General features: G+C 42.3%; 1 protein-coding gene across 1 annotated transcript; it reads right to left on the minus strand.

Annotated features, from left to right (window-relative positions):
* Positions 1 to 748: 748 nt before the first annotated feature.
* Positions 749 to 17,633, minus strand: LOC124285479. The gene is made up of 2 exons (XM_046721722.1): positions 16,325 to 17,633; positions 749 to 924 (listed from the first exon to the last, which is right to left on the minus strand). The coding sequence occupies exons 1-2, from the start codon at positions 17,500 to 17,502 to the stop codon at positions 921 to 923; spliced, it is 1,182 nt and encodes a 393-aa protein (XP_046577678.1). The 5' UTR covers positions 17,503 to 17,633; the 3' UTR covers positions 749 to 920.
* Positions 17,634 to 17,673: the final 40 nt, after the last annotated feature.

Below are 17,673 nucleotides of genomic sequence, written 5' to 3' on the forward strand. Positions count from 1 at the left end.
ATGGCTTTTTCTTACTGGATGTTTCATGTTTGTGTTGTGTCCGACATAAATCAGTCCACGATGAGCATATTCAATGTCATAAACTACGTTTGTAAATTATCCAGTATGTTTTAGTTATACTGTTTTGCATTTGTTTTGGGGTGACGTTTAGACATAGACATTAGAAACTTCACAGAATAAAAGAAGTTGTATATCCATAAAATTTGTCACCATTCTCGCCATAATATTGCTGGAATAGTGTTGAGTGTGGCATGAAACTTGGTTATATGCGTGTAACTGTATATATGTCTACTGGGTTTCATGCATGCTTTGAATAGAAAGCATGGGTACAATGTGTGAAGCCCATTTCTGGTGTCCCCCGCCGTGATGTTGCTGGAATATTGCTAAAAGCGGCGTAAAACCAAACTCAGTCAGTTTGAATAGAAAGGAATATTCCCTGAGGGTTTCGTTACACTTCAGCTGTGCTCAGGACGTTTGTACTTCAGCTAGTACCAGGTTCAGCACACTGTTGAGATCAAGTAGTCGTTGTGTAGCTCAGGTCATCCCAGGAATCTCCACAACAGCTGGTGTATTTCACCTGATGATCATGTGGACTATTTCACTTCATGCTCGAAATGGTCTTTTTGAATATTGCATGTCTACAATTAACTGACAAGGCGATGCCCATAGGTTCTAGAAGACATTCATTGAACCTTAGTGTTCTCTTCATGGACTGGATCTATTTTCTCTGTAAATGTTTTCGGAGTAAATCACCTGAAACAGATTTAACCTCCATTTTTCGTTTTCTACCAGACTATATGCGATTTCACCTCCGTGTCTTTGCATAGAAAGAGGAATCCGTATTTGTCATCCGTCTTTCAAATCATCATCTTCTGACGTAAGCACATCTCTGACAAACTCCCCCGACTCTGTCAGCTGTATCACCTTGTGACTGCTTTCTACAAGCATGACGTCTCTCTGCTGGTAACTGTGATAACAGAAGCGCTACGAAGTGCACTGTCCCCAGTAGGCGCGTGTCTCCACACAACCTCCCCCCTCTGACGTCTTCCCCCAGTCCGAGACGAGTATGTTGCCCTTGGTGTTGACACACATGTAGGCGGGGTAGTAGTCTGTCTCACAGTCCCCGAACCACATTAATTTCCCTACTGCCAAGCCCTCTCTCTGCAGTGCTAAAGCCCTAAATAAAGCAAGTCTAGATTTCCTCAGGTTCTGAATCTCTGGTCTCCCTAGGGCTCCTTTTCAATATAAATGGGCTTGTTTGTTACTATCAAAATTATATATATTCAGAGACTAAGCCTTAGTCTAGCGGGGTAGGTAAACAGCAAGTCATCATTGTGTGCAGTGATTGTCCTCAACACGTGTCCAGACATGTCAAGGATTTCAACATTGCCGTAGCCATCACAATCTACGCCATCTGCTGCCAGAGATGAAGGGTTTAGAACAGCCAGACTCTAGTAACTATTGCTAGTTAGGATGGTTGAGAGCAGCACCAGGTTCGGGGTCACCTCTACTGTTACAATCTGGCGGGACGAAGGTACAGCAACCATTACCTTCTGCTTCAACTGTGTTATCCCATATGGTGAGTTATCCAGGGGAAGCTTACTGTGGCATGGATGGTTGGCTCTTGTGTACAAAGATTTCAGACAATGATTTGACATGTCAGTGACAACACATGTCTGTATATCACCCACACTCATGATTGTTACGCAAATTAAAAGAGTTCTCATCTCATCAACCGATATCCTCCATCTATCGTGTCAATCAGCACAGGAGATGGCAGATATGTACCCTGATCCTGGTATGTGACGTCAATTTGCCCTAACTGGGTCATCTAAGACCTTCAGGACGTTGTCAGTGTCAGGTGTAAAGATATGTCATCTATTTTCCGGTTGTCTGCTGCCTCTGTATCCCTGACATTTTCCATCTCTACAACTCCTAGACCTGATACGCGTCATACAGGTCCATCTCACAGTCCGATACCAAGACCTGGTCAATGAACTCACAATGTTGTCTGTACATCTGCATCTCGATCTCTTCAAGCTTCAAATCAGCTCGGAGTTGGCCAGAGAATGTCTGTGATATGGTATTCAGTTCATCCAAGATTTGTGTTTCTTTCTGCTTAATCTTGTTAATGGCTGTCAGGCAGATCAACCTAATATTTTGCACAGCTGACTCTGTGAATCTAGAATTACTCTCTTCGACCTCACTTTCCACTTTCTTCGACCGCATCCCTGGCTTCATTGACTCAGTGGTGACGACAGCCTTACAAGCTCTGTGGTAGATGATACAACATGTCTGACAGGCAGCCTTCCCACAGTCTTGACAGTGGAACTCAACACGGTTACTCTTGTGTTCCGTACACTTGATCCTCCGTTTGACCTTGACCACAGGTCACACGGGTCATGGTTCAATGAACTGGGAGTCACCCGGTGTGCCTATACACATTTGTCACAGAGGAACACTTCACACTCAGGACACCACAAGACCCCTAGAGTTGTCTCCCCTAGTTGCTGACAGATTGTACAACATGTGCCGGAGATCTCTGTAAACACAAGTACAAACGTACTTATTTTCATTGAAATGTGGAAAGGCTAGGAAAGTAAGCAGGCTGTATATTATCACAACACAAATGCCAATGTTAGTCCACCACAGTTTTTAAATACATACACACACACGCATATCATTTTTCACTTTACCTTGCACACCTGGGACCTATAGGTGTCAATCAGCCCTCTATAATGATGCTGGGCTTGATCTGCCCCGCCCACTCCTCCACCGGCCTGTTGGGGTGGGGAACCTTGGTATCTTGTCGACAGCAGGGACAGGGGATGGTTTTGAACTGGACAGCATCAGGTCTGGTTTGGATGTATGAGGTGACACATTTCCTGCAGAATGTGTGATCACCTCATTGTCTGTGTACATCTCGAAGCAGATGGAGCATGTCAGGAAATTATCCTTTACTTTCTCCTCGAGCCCGGCGGTCGCAATCTGCAAAATTAAAATGTCACAGAATTCTATTTCCATAACGACATCCGTTAATTTCAGACATTTCTACAACATACGCGTGCACGTTGGTCATTCCTCCTCATTCTGTTTCTGGGTGGTTCGGCATGTTTTAACCTTGTTTGGGGGTTTCACCTAAGTAGCATCATTTCAGGCTTTCGTCCCTCACCAAGGTGACACGCCCCGATTGAATACTGTACAGTGTTAACCTAATATGGCTTCCAAGGGAGATACTGCTTGTGAGCAGACAGTTGCAATGTTCTTGTTTGTAAACCATGACATCATCAGCGACACAATAACTGGAACAATAACGGACACAACTGGAACTGCCTACCACTTTATGACAAAATATCATTTACACATTTGGAGAGTGGTAGCCTAGTTGTTGAAAAGTTCGCTCGTCTCACCGAAGACCTGGGTTCGATTCTCCACATGGATACAGTGTGGGAAGCCAATTTTCGGTGTCTCCACTGTGATATTGCTGGAATATTGCTAAAAGCGGCGTATAACTAAACTCACTCACTCGTTCACTTACACATGTATGGTTAACTGAACAATTCTGAAAGTATTGCTACTCGTACTACCTGAACGCAAGGAACTCCGGTCAGGAGAGTAAAGTTGTTTTGGGCCCCGTTCAAGACAGCGTTCGTTATACTACGTCATTTGTAGGCCTGTGATAAACTATATGGTTACGATAACTCGTAATGCTACATGTATGTGTGCCTTGTGTGGTCGGAACCCTGAGATATATTGGAATAAATTAATCGTTAATTAAATGCGTATAGGATCGCCAACTACAACTTAATGAGATAAAACGGAACCTCTCAGCTGGAACTAAACAGCAACTTCGAAAGTCAGATGTTGAATCTGTTGCTGTTTCAGACTAGGATCTAGGAATACTCTTGGATCCAAGTCTGTCCATGGAAGCACAGATAAACAACTTATGCAGAACTTGCTTCTCTCATCTTAGAGTGATTGGCAGTATCCGTCCTCTTGTCACCACAGAATCTGCTCATTGCCTTGTCCATGCTCTCATTGTCAGCAGACTAGATTACTGTATATACTGTCTCTATATACGCCTCCCTGACACCCTAATTGACAGACTACAAAACGTTCAAAATACAGCCGCCCGCATCGTCAGCCGTACTTCTAAACACTTCCACATGTCCCCAGTTCTAAAGCAGCTCCACTGGTTACCCGTGAGAACAAGGATTCAAGACACTGTGCCTCACATACAAGTCCCTGCATGGCCAGACTCCACCTCTCATTGCAGATCTGATCAAGCCCTACAGCCCAGCTCGCGTACTTCGCTCACAGCAGCAACACTTCACTGTGTCTAACTACAGACTTAAAACCATTGGCAACAGAACTTTCTCCTACACTGCCCCTGTCTTGTGGAACTCTGTCCCCCTTGACCTGAGACACTCTGAATCAAATCTCAAAATAACCCTTTGCTCAATAATATCATCAAGAGCCTTACTTAATTTGTATGTATACTGGACAAAATAAGTTAGGGATATTGGTATTTTTGCGATTGATATTTTATCACGATGTCAATGAATAAATAGATCATTATTCATAATTTCAAAATTTACATATATCCTAACTTTTTTTGTCCAGTACATTAAGCATCTATTCCATTGTGACTTGTCGTAATTCTGTCTTTGTAACTTGTATTTTAATGGAGCGTGGATATGTGCGCATTATAAATATGTGTAGATACAGTGGCCTGGATACCATGCACTCCAAGTGGCTTAGGTGCGAATGTATGCATGCACGCAAATGGGAGTACACATTCAACCTTGAGTTTAAAGTTGGTTGGAATGATTGCGCAGGAGGCAGACATACAAAATACTGCTAGCAGATATATTCTGACATTTCCGGCTGGAAGGCATGTACGAACTAAATTGTCAAATAAACGCGCATTCATATGTCTGAAACCCTTGTGTAACTGTTTTTGTAATAAATGCTCTTCGTACCACAGACCCGTGAAGATCCGGGTTGATCTTCAGCGACCCATGCTCGTCGAAACTGGATACTAATGGGATCGGGGTGGTCAGGTTCGCTCACTTGGTTTACACGTGTAATCGTATCTGAATGACGCAGGTCGATGCTCATGCTGTTGATCACTGGATTGTCAGTTATTTACAAAGGACATGTGTTCGGGTTCTATTCTCAAGTAGCATTTTTTAAAATGTGTCCGCTCGTTCTCAGGAAACCAATGCTTGAATTTGGTAGTTACTGACCATCTCATGTAACACAGAAATAGAAACCTTCTTCCTGACATGTTTGTTCGTTCGTTCCAGTCTGACGTCTGTAGTTCTTCTAGCCTCTTACTGTGATTGATGGGTCCTGTCGACTTATGCTACACTCTGCTGACTTTAGTGCTTGTCACGTTATGTGCATAAATTAACAACAATAACCTTACACACGTTACGCCACAGTATGAATTCATTCTCGTATTTTCTGCCAGTTTTAATGTATAGGGCTTTCTTATGAAAGTGTTGTAGATATCTTTTTGGGAACAATTGAATAAGAGGGATTGACGGAGTTCCTTTTTTCTCGGTTCACTGAGGTATGAATCGAAAAAAGATGTGCAAACTGTATGAATTCGCTGCTCTATTCGGATGCATAGGGTCTGCACATCGGTTTTTCGATTCATACCACAGTGAATCACATTTCTTTGGTTTATTTCGTCGGTTTCACATCTAATTCTTTATGGACTGTGTTTCGGTTGGATGGAAATATTTCAGCAAAGTATGAGCATGATTACTGTGATGTAATATTCAAAGAAACGTAAAGGTGTGATGCAATTTACTCTTTCTCTCTCTGCCTCACAGTACATTTCCTATATATATTTGCAGGTCAAGTCATTCTTGATTGAATCAGAGGACTCACTTAAAATCTGCCCAGAGAACAAATAAACAGGATATCATAGTGAAGAAACGTCCATGCTCTGTATGCAACAACTTACTCCCCTCTTACGTGCTGCTGGATCCAATGTCACACATATGTTCATGCTGTCAGCGTTTCATGAGCAGAGATGTTTGAATGCCTACTGGGGTATTTTGTCAAGACATGCCTCGGCTGGTTTACTGCAGGTGATACAAAATATTGAATTTGTTCAGATCATGCTGTCCTTCTGTCATCATTTCGTTTATTTAATTGACATATAAGTGAACTTGGTATGTCTGTATAGCACAGAGTAAACCATACCCACAGGAAATCTTGTGTTGATAGTGAATGGATAGACTGACGTTTACTCTCTGAAACAATAGAACTGTATAGAAGTAAAGTACTTATTATAAACTGAAATGAAGCCCAAAAAAAACCTGAGGACAATTAACACTTGGTTAATTTGGGCATTTGCATTACACAAGATGCTAGGTGGAGGGGGAATATTGCGGTTCAAGAACTGGAAGACTCGAAAGATTGGCAAATACTTTTGTGGCTGGTGTGGTCGTGGTCAAGTAGTTGTTGTGCAGCTCAGGTCATTCCAGGTATCTCTCCAACAACCGGATCCACTGGTCTGATTCTCCTGTGGGTCGTATGGACTTTGTCATTTCAGGCTGCAAATGGCCTATTTGAAATTTCAAGGCTTGCAATTTAAATGATGACCCATAGGCTTTGGCAAAACCCTTTTTTGACGCTTAGTGTTCTATGCACTGAAAGGCTCGCATGCCTCCATACATTAACCTGATATACAGTTTGTCACGTTCAGCCAATGCCGAATACTTAACCCACAGCTACAGACATAGCGTTCATTAGTGTAATCACATATCTGATGAAAATGAAATTCCATGCGTCCTTAAAAATATACTTGACGTTTTTCATAAACAGAGTATGTCCCATTTCACTAACACCGAAAGAAACAAACATTGAACAAACTGACACCTTATGTGTTTCCTATTTAATTCCCTACAACTTTTATTTTCAAAAAGTATCACCGTCAAAGAATAACTGTCGCTAGCTGAAATATACTTCCAATCTCAGACTTGTGACCTCGTCGCAGCTGTTACATCTGGTAGATACATGCATCTCTATATGGTAGGGCCAAATGGCACCAAATTCCCTTGTCGTCTTTAGTATAATCTACTCACAGTATTTTGTGTCTCTCGTCTTCATGCTCATCTAACTGTATCACTATAGTACAGCTGTTCAAAGCGGCATTACACCTCATTCCATTGACTTACAACTCTTTCATTCATCGTCATGCAGCTACAAAGAGAAACGAAGCAAAACAGAACCAAAGTATCGTAGTGATGTTATGTTATAGATAATATGTTATGTTATGTTATGTTATATAGATAATATGTTATGTATGTTATAGGTTATATTATGGATGTATGAATTATCATTGGTTATATATACATGTTAGTGTGCTTAGTATAAATGTAGTAAATGAAACATAGTGTAACAAAGTAGGCAACGTAGAATTAAGAACTTAGTGCATGTGTAGATTAGACAGATTATATTAATGTATGTACCTGCCGGGGAGGCTGAGCTAGCTGAGCTCCCGGAGTCCCGGGATGACCGGCTGATGACCGGGGCAGGTCAGCGGCGAGGGATATCCCGGGAGGTCCGAACGAAGTTCGGCAGTTGGGCTCTGGCCCGTGGAATAAACGACAGAAGCTACATCCCCGTGTTGTCGTATTTATAATGGTACGATAAGTGGTGGAAATGCGGGGCTCATGGCTTCCAAGGACACGGTGTCCCAACCATCTAATGCCGGTCCTGTAACACGAAGTCAAAGCCCACGGACACTGGAACCCAAGCAGAACCCTCAACCGACCATGGCCCAGGCACCCGAAAACAATTCACCACCTGAAGAAGTGCATAAGTTTTCAAACGGTTTAACACCACCTGCTTGGTCAGGAACTGACCAAATTGGAAAATTTTGGTTCCAACGTTTCGAGCGTTTCTCCAAATTAAAGGGATGGAACGACCAAGAAAAATGTAATGCATTTCCGTTGCTCCTGAGGGAAAAGGCACTCACATGGTATGACGGTCTGCCACAAGCGTCGCAGGAATCTTGGGAGCGTCTAAAGACAGAGTTCCTGAATAGATACAGTGACACAGCCGCCACTGACATGAAATTGCTTCAGCAATTCCACCTTTCAAAACAGGGACCAACCCAATCCGTAGATGATTTCGTATCAGAAATCACGAGTTTGGCCAGACGCCTCAACCGTGACCTCGACCAAGTCCGCCAGGTTGTCTTGATGGGTCTCAAACCATCATTACAGTCAGCCGTCTGCATGACGTCGCCAAAGACACTGAGGGACGTAGTTGAAGCTGCACGATTGGCCGAGAGTGTCCTCCCCACGACAGAAACAACGAACGGCCTTTCTGCGTCACTGGCGACGCTTCAAGCGCAAATGGAAAGGCTCACGACTCTCGTGAACACACAAGTGAACACTATGGCCAGCCCTCGGTCCAGGTCGCCATCTCCAGCCCCAAGGGTGACGTTCCCGCCAGTGCCCTTTCACCGACGACATCCTGCTTGTACACGCTGCGGTAAGTACAATCATTCCAAGTCTCAATGTCCCGCACTGGGCAGACAGTGCTATACTTGTGGCCGCATAGGGCATTTAAGAGCAGTCTGCAGATCTGCTCAAGGCAACAGGCAAAATTATCAATATAGGAGATAGGGACGCGCACCTGCACAACGGAGACCAAGTTTCCGCGCTGTTAGTGACAGGTTACATGTACCAAAACCTCAAAATTCTGTTTTTCAAACATCAGTGTCAGATGTAAGATCTCAAAATCGAATCAATGTCAAAATCTCACACATCAGTGTTCAAGCTTTGGTTGATTCTGGTGCTTCAATCAGTACACTTACCGAAACACTCTATCGGAAGGCGAAACTTTCATCTCAATGCCCACTTCAAAGATCAGAACTAACTAATGTGTATGGTGTCGGAGGTCATGCTATTAAAGTGTTAGGTCATGCTTTTGTACCCATTACTGTTGGAAATTTACTTTTGGTACAAAAGTTTCATATCCTCTCAAAGTCAAATCAACCGGCAATATTAGGTTTAAACTTCTTACAAGATCAATCTGCTACCATAGACTTTCATACTCATATTCTAAAAATTCAAAATGGCATAACTGAAACTCCTTTAATAGGACCCCAGGCCAAAATTTTTTACTACTCATGTTTCTACCACAGTTACTATTCCTCCCAGATCAGAAGCTGTCATTCCAATCACTGTTAAGGTACCGCGTAAACAAGCGCACAAATTGGGACTCTGCACACCCACGTTTACATTTGCGGATGCGTCTAAATTAGTAGGAGCTAGGTGCTTAGTAAAACTTATCAGCAGACGGTCATGTTACAAGGTCATGAACCCTACACTTGCACCCATCACCTTGCACAGCATGCAGCAACTTGAGAGTTCATGCCCCTCTCGGAGCAAGATGAAATAAATCTCATTAGTTATGCAGATAAGGGCGAGACAGTAAACGATGTTTCTGTTAAACCTAATAGGGCTTCCTCAAATCAAAATACTTCTGTACCATCTCGCGAACAATTGATACAAACAGCAATGAATCTTGGCTTTGATTTTTCTAAATCAGATTTAACCTCAACCCAGAAAACTGAAATCTTAGCCTTTTTAGGATCGAACCGAGACATTTTCGCTACAGGTCTTAATGAGTTGGGATGCACAGATATTTACTATCACAATATCAATACAGGTGATGCCCAGCCTGTTCGTCAACCATGTTATAGAACTAGTCCCAAAATGAGAGAGGAAATTGATAAACAAATTAAACAGCTTTTAGATCATGATATCATTGAAAAGTCTATTTCCCCCTTGGCAGGCACCTGTAGTTATGGTTAAAAAGCCCTCAGGCCAATACAGACTATGTTGTGACTTCCGTAAGCTGAATGACGTAACACTGCCGTCATTCCAAACTTTGCCACGGATAGAAGATGTTTTGGACACTTTGGGTGAAAAACACGCAACTATGTTTAGCGTTCTGGACTTGTTTAATGGATTCCATCAGATAAAACTTGACCCTGACTCAAAACACAAAACTAGTTTCGCAGTCCACAACGGTCAGTATCAATTTAAGCGTATGCCTTTCGGATTATGTAATGCACCTGCTACATTCATGATTGTTATGACTGAAGTACTGAGAGGTTTGCATTGGAAATGTGCTATTGCTTATGTTGACGACCTCCTAGTCTACTCTAAGAACTTTGAACAACACTTGAAAGATCTCAGCTTAGTGTTCACAAGATTGAGAGAAGCCGGTCTGAAAGCAAAGCCCAGCAAATGTAACTTTGCAGCATCCCGAGTTACTTATTTGGGTTATGTTCTGTCAAAGGATGGCATCACTGTCGACCCAAACAAGATCGAGACTGTTCAAAGTTTTCCCCAACCAAAGTCAGTGCATGAAGTACGTGCATTTTTAGGCTTAGCAAATTTCTACAGACGGTTTATAAAAAGATTTTCCCACATTGCGGCACCTCTAACAGCACTTCTCAGGAAAGATACACCATTTGTTTGGTCAGATAGATGTGATGCAGCCTTTCGTTCACTAAAACAATCACTTGTTTCAAAACCAATCTTAAAATATCCCGACTTTTCCAAACCCTTTCTTCTAACGACAGACGCCAGTGGCCATGCAATCAGTTATATTCTTGGACAGCGTGACGAGGATAATAATGAGTATGCAGTAGCCTATGGAGGGCGAGGTTTAAGAGATAACGAAAAGAAATGGAGTATCTCGGAACGCGAATGTCTCGCAGTAGTAGAAGGAATCAAACATTATCATGTCTATCTCGCTCACAAATCACTTCGAGGTCATAACAGATCACAGTGCATTGAAATGGTTAAAACGTGTAAGGACACACACGGTCGTCTCGCTCGATGGTCCATACAACTGGCAGGATACCATTACACAGTTACTTACCGACCTGGCAAACAGAACACTAATGCCGATTCACTCTCACGTAGATCGTATGAAATTGGTAATCCAGATTCCACGGTAGATGAACAGCTTCCAGATATTTTCAACATAGACATTTTAGACACAGATTCCAACATTTCCAATCAGGAAACCACCGATGTATCAGAAGCACAATCCAAACTCACGGTAGATACCTCCCAAATCAAAACATTACAGAGATCAGACCCAGATGTTCTCAAATATATTTCATACATACACGACGGTTCACTTCCGTCTGAGGACAACGTGGCTAGACGTTTGATTCTCGAAGCACAGGATTATATCCTTGATGACAATGTGTTGTATCATCTGTATTACCCACGCGGTAAGGGTGACAAAACAGAACGCTTGATCAAACAGCTAGTAGTGCCAAAATCGCTGCGTGATGACATACTGATAAGCTTACATGATTCACTAATGGCAGGTCATCAGGGTGTAGAACGCACATACCAGCTGGTTCGTTATCGCTACTTTTGGCCGGGTATGTACAATGATATCAAAACGTATGTTAAAACGTGTATTGCATGTCAGAAATCAAAACGAATGCACAAAAAAGTTAAGGTTCCATTACATCCGCTACCTGTCGGCAGTCTATTCTCAAGGTTACACGTTGATATCGTAGGCCCTCTCAAGAAAACGGCAGATGGATATCAATATGTCCTCGTTGTCGCGTGTGCTTTCTCTAAATGGGTGGAACTATTTCCCCTGAAGACAATGCAAGCAACTGAAGTCGCGAAAATCTTGTACAATGAGGTATTTTGTAGATATGGCTGGCCACGGGAACTTCTCACAGATAGAGCACAGAATTTCAATTCAAAACTGATTACAGCGCTTTGCAAAATATTTAACATAGTCAAACTCCGCACTTCAGCTTACCATCCATGCAGTAATGCAACTGTAGAACGCTTTAATAGTGTTTTAGAACAAAGCCTTCGTGCATACGGCTCCGGTGATCAGACAGACTGGCCTGACTTGCTTCCCAGTATTGCGTGTGCGTATCGTGTTACACCCGCCAGCAGATCAACACAGTTTAGTCCATACTATCTGTTATTTGGCAAAGAATGTGTCTTACCAATCGACACCGCTTACACTCCAGACAATACACTGTCTGATACTTATCAACAACATCTTGACAAACTGTTCCATAATTTAGATGTTTCACGCGAAGTCGCCAAACAGAATATTCAGAAAGCTCAAAGAGTCTACAAAGAATACTATGACAGGAACACATCCGATATGTATTTGACTTAGGACAGAAAGTCTTGTTACATGATCCGAAGGTACCAGTTGGCCTTAGTCCAAAATTGCACAGAAAGTACAAAGGTCCATATTTTATCACTCGACAAGGTCCCAACGACACTTACTTGTTAAGGCATTGTGAAACCAACAAACTCCAGAAATCGCCAGTCCATGCCAATCGACTACGCATGTACAATGATCCGTCACAGCGCCTCACCAGCCCTTCTAATGAGCGGCCGGTTACGGCACAACAGCAGTGTCCGACTGCTGACCCCCCAGTAATGAGGGAGGGAAACAGGGCAGCGGCAGGTCAGAGTGACCCCGCCAGGTCTCAGTTGGCTGATCAAACACGATCACCCAGCGAAACTGAACCTACCGATGAGCCCATATACGAAGTAGAAAAATTACTTGCTTCCCGTACGATTAACGGACGAAAGTATTACAGGGTTAAATGGAAAGATTACCCAACGCGAGAAGCTACTTGGGAACCACAAATGAATTTACCAGCAGAACTGGTACGTCAATTTCATATTGATAAGACAATGATGGGCAGAGCGAGAAAGAAACGACGTCGTTAAGTTATCTAGTATGATAACATCAATACCTTGGGGTAGTTTGGAAGTAGGTATTATGCAATCAAAGAACAATTCTCCTGGCCAGGAACTCTATACTTGAAATTTATTAATCGCACGTGCCTAGTACCTTTCGACCTTAAGTTACTTCTTGCATTGCATAATTCTACCAAACCCCGTGTGAGTTGGTAACATGATATGGAGCTCAGCACATTGTCCTCTTTACTTGTAGGTTACGGGATTGTCCTACTCGTATTGATGGTGGTCTCCCAAATCTCCGTAATGGAAGCACACAGCATAGAGCCAAGACTTAACTATGGCACTATCTTCACAAGGGTCGGCGTTATGGACAATGCACAGAACAAGTGGACACATACCTATGAATTACTATTGCCAACAGTTAATTTCAAACCATTCTTGACACCATGTAACAATTCTGAAGAACAATCGTGCAACAGCTTGAAACTGGTATACAAATATGTCAATCAATTACAGAATGATCTTGTAAATGAATGGACAGATACGCGTTCCAGTATAAAGAGTCTGATACCCGAAATGACCGTGAGCAATCCACAAAGACATAAGAGAGGATGGTTCAATTTTTTAGGATCAGCAGCTAAAACCGTATTTGGCCTAGCTACAGAAGGTGATCTAAAGAAAATGCACGAGCACGCCGCCGCAATTTTGAAACAAAACAGAGAGTTATTAACTAACTTCCAAAAAGTCGATTCGGACATGGCATCATATCGCGCTATATCTTCCAAACGTTTCCATACGTTAGCGACCGCAGTAATTGAAAACCACAAACTAATAAGTCAAGTAGAAAACCACACCCACATAGAGATTGCTAGGATAGCCAGTAGGTCAACACTCGGTAGTCAACTAATGCTGCAATACATGAGCTTGGCTTTCGAAACAAAAAGACATCTTAAGGATTTCTATGTAGGAATCCATGATCTGATTTCTCAACGTTTGTCTCCATTTTTAATTTCAGCCGAGGTTTTACAACAAACTCTAAGCAATGTTACTAAACATCTCGCCTCAGATTTTCCAGGATTCCATATAGCACAAACGGATCTTCAATTCTATTACGATACCAAACCATTATTGTATACAAGAAAGAAAGATTCCGTATTCATTACAATTTCAATACCTGTGACGTCACACACATTTTTATTCAACCTTTACAAGGTCTACACCTTTCCTTTACCAATTAACTCATCGTCGATTCACTCTACTAATTTAATCAACGTTCCAGAGTATCTAGCAATTAATCCACAACGTGACACCTTCTTTGAAATGTATGAAGCAGATTTTCAATTATGCCATGGACACAAACGCAAACATTGCCCAACAATGATCGCCCAGCAGCGAATATCTCGTCCTACTTGTTTATCGGCTATATTCCTTGAAAAGCTAGACAGTGTGCATAATTTATGCAAATATAGTATCACCCCTTACGGAGTAAGTTCCAACGTCATGGAATTAAATACGGGTACCGTAGTTCTCTCAAACATCACATCCATAGTATTGCATTGTGAGCACACAATCACTAAGAAGGATCCTTGTAAATTATGCATTATTGATCTTCCTTGTAGGTGTAGTTTGTTTGCAGATCATTTTCACGTACCACCTAGAATCACACACTGCCATACAGAGTCAGTAGGCATTGTCAAATTCCCACTAAATTTACCATTATTGAGACATTTCTTTAATACTGAGAGATTACAGCCCTTAGTTAAAACAGGATTACCCTCTATAGTTCCTGTTTTCAAAATTCCGCCTCTACACATTAACATTAAGAATTTCACAAACACAGATGCTGACCGTGCGCTTTCTCAATCTTTGAAACAAGCAGCTGAACTTGCCAAGCAAGCAGTAAATTCCGATACAGGAATTCTTGAAGATTACGATAATGATGACGCTTCGGCATCCGCATGGGGTCATGGCTCTAGCATTATCTCATACATCTCCCTCGCTTTCGCCACTCTTGCCCTCTGTTTCACTCTTCTAGGATTCCTGAAACTCAGATCTATTTTAGTTACCTTAGCTCTCATCTCAGGTCAGAGTTCGGTCAAGGCTCAAATGATTAATTTGGAATGGAAACCCTACTACTGTGCAGCCCACAACTACGATCCAATCTGCAAATATTCTTAACAACTTTGTTACTTTATCTAGCGTCGTTACTTTCGACAACGGTCTTATATTAATTGCCATAACTTTAATTGTAATCTTACTGGTATTGAAATGCCGAAAACGAATTTCACGATCCGGTACAAAATTGGAATTAGAACTTGCCACAAGAAATAATTGTTGCCACATTGCCTTGATGAACTCGGCAGCATGTCCTTCTAAAATTAAGGTCAGGTACACTGAAGCGGTGCGAAATGTTCGTCTTTCAAAAAGTTACTTTTCCGCTACGATAACGTTTGATTGGCAAATTACTTTTTCGGATCCTGATGTTGAAATTTTGATTGTTCCAACGCGATACAAAATTTCACTTGTTAAGTATTACAATTTACAGTCTATTTTAGCTGGTCAATACTGTGCTTACCTTCTACTGCGTCATGATAGCACGGCACAATATATTCATCAATCAAGTTCCGTTTATAATGACAACCAAGCCTCAGCTCCACAATCATCATTACTTTATCCCGTAATTCCATAATGGAATGATCTCATAAAATTGTTGTAATTATCTGGTCACTTTTGTTTATACGGTTGCCTTTATATTAACTTTGTTTGCTGTAGTATGCCCGGGACAATTGAGATATTGGCACGATTGTACTTCAGAATGTGTGGAACTTCTTAACAGTCATGATTATTTCCAGGAACAGTGAAAAAGAAAAAAGGAAACGGACAACTGTGTGTGTTTGTGTTGTACCAAGCGCAATGTGATGCGCACGGTGCTCATCATCTATTTTTTTTTTTTTCTTTTTCGTCCTAGTTAAAGGACGTGTGAACATATTTAATTCTTTTTAGAGTGTATATTATTGTAATGCCTCCTTGGAAAGTGTACCTGGACAATTGTGTGTCAAACAAACTTTCGTGTGCCCACAGACAGTATTGCCAATATCATTCGTCACGAGGACGTGACAATTTTTTTTTTCAAGGGGCAAATATCGTAGTGATGTTATGTTATAGATAATATGTTATGTTATGTTATGTTATGTTATAGATGTTATGTTATGTTATGTTATAGATAATATGTTATGTTATGTTATAGGTAATATTATGGATGTATGAATTATCATTGGTTATATATACATGTTAGTGTGCTTAGTATAAATGTAGTAAATGAAACATAGTGTAACAAAGTAGGCAACGTAGAATTAAGAACTTAGTGCATGTGTAGATTAGACAGGTTATATTAATGTGTGTACCTGCCGGGGAGGCTGAGCTAGCTGAGCTCCCTGAAGTCCCGGGATGACCGGCTGATGACCGGGGCAGGTCAGCGGCGAGGGATATCCCGGGAGGTCCGAACGAAGTTCGGCAGTTGGGCTCTGGCCCGTGGAATAAACGACAGAAGCTACATCCCCATGTTGTCGCACCTTGTCAGTGTCCTGTCTACAAACAGGATGTCTCCTGTGCTGGTAGTTGTGATACCACAAGGGTACCTGAGTGCCTTGTCTCCGGTACGGGCGTATCTCCATAAAACATCCCCCTCTGACGTCAGACATGTCACATACTTCTTCCCCCAGTCAGACACGAGTGGGTTGCCCTTGTTGGTGACGAAGATGTAGTCAGGGTATGCAAATAGTAACGCTTTCTTTTCTGTAATGACAGACCTCAACACGTGTCCAGCCATCTCCAGGATATCCATGCGTTCCCAAGTACCTGCTGCTAGAGAGGAAGGATTCAGAACAGCCAGACTGTAGTATTCGGCACGTGTTTTGGTGGTAGAGAGCAGCACCAGGTCAGGGGTCACTTCTACCTTTACAATCTGACGGGATAAAGGGACAGCAACCATCACCTGCTTCTCATTCAACTGTGTTATCCCATTTGGAGAGTTACCCAGGGGAAGTTTACTATGGCATGAATGATTATTTCTTGTGAAGAAAGATTTCACACACTTGTTATTATAGCCCGTAACAACACATGTCTGTACACCATCTACAACCAGAACTGTCACGTCTTGTAGGTAAGGCTCCTCCTCATCACCCGACACCCTCCCTTCTATCGTGTCAACCAGCACTGGAGATGGCTGACATGTACCCTGATCCTGGTATGTGACGTCAATCTTCCCCAACTGCAGGTTATCTAGGACCTTCAGGACGTTGTCAGTGTCTGGTGTAAACCCGATGTGATCTATTCTCCGGGTGGTTGCTGTCTCTGTATCCCTGACAGCCTCCATCTCTACAGCTGGAGACTCCCAGGCCTGATACGCGTCATACAGGTCCATCTCAGAGTCCGATACCAAGGCCTGGTCAATGAACTCACAATGTTGTCTGTACATCTGTATCTCGATCTCTTCCAGATTCACATCAGCTCGGTCGGCGTATGTCTGTGATATGTTATTCAGTTCATCCAAGAGTTGTGTTTCTTTCTGTTTAATCTTGTTAATAGCTGTCTGGCAGATCAACCTAATATTTTGAACAGCTGACTCTGTGATTCTAGAACTACTTTGGAGCTTCTCGTTTCGTATGTCTACTTTCTTCGACCTCACTTTCACTCTCTTGTCCATGCCAAGTCTCTTCTCCATCAGTGCTGCCTTCATCCCTGGCTTCATAGACTCAATGGTGACGACAGTGTTACAAGCTCTGTGGTTGATGATACAACATGTCCGACAGGCAGCCTTCCCACAGTCTTGACAGTGGAACTCAACACGGTTACTCTTGTGTTCCGTACACTTGATCCTTCGTTTGACCTTTGACCTAGACGACAGGTCACATAGGTCATG

This window comes from Haliotis rubra, unplaced genomic scaffold, assembly GCF_003918875.1.
Source record: "Haliotis rubra isolate DU_JTF1 unplaced genomic scaffold, ASM391887v1 Scf360, whole genome shotgun sequence".
Classification (NCBI taxonomy): domain Eukaryota; kingdom Metazoa; phylum Mollusca; class Gastropoda; order Lepetellida; family Haliotidae; genus Haliotis; species Haliotis rubra.

Coding starts and splice junctions, on each gene's coding strand:
- LOC124285479 (XM_046721722.1), bottom strand. CDS start 17,502: ATGAAGCCAGGGATGAAGGCAGCACTGATGGAGAAGAGACTTGGCATG.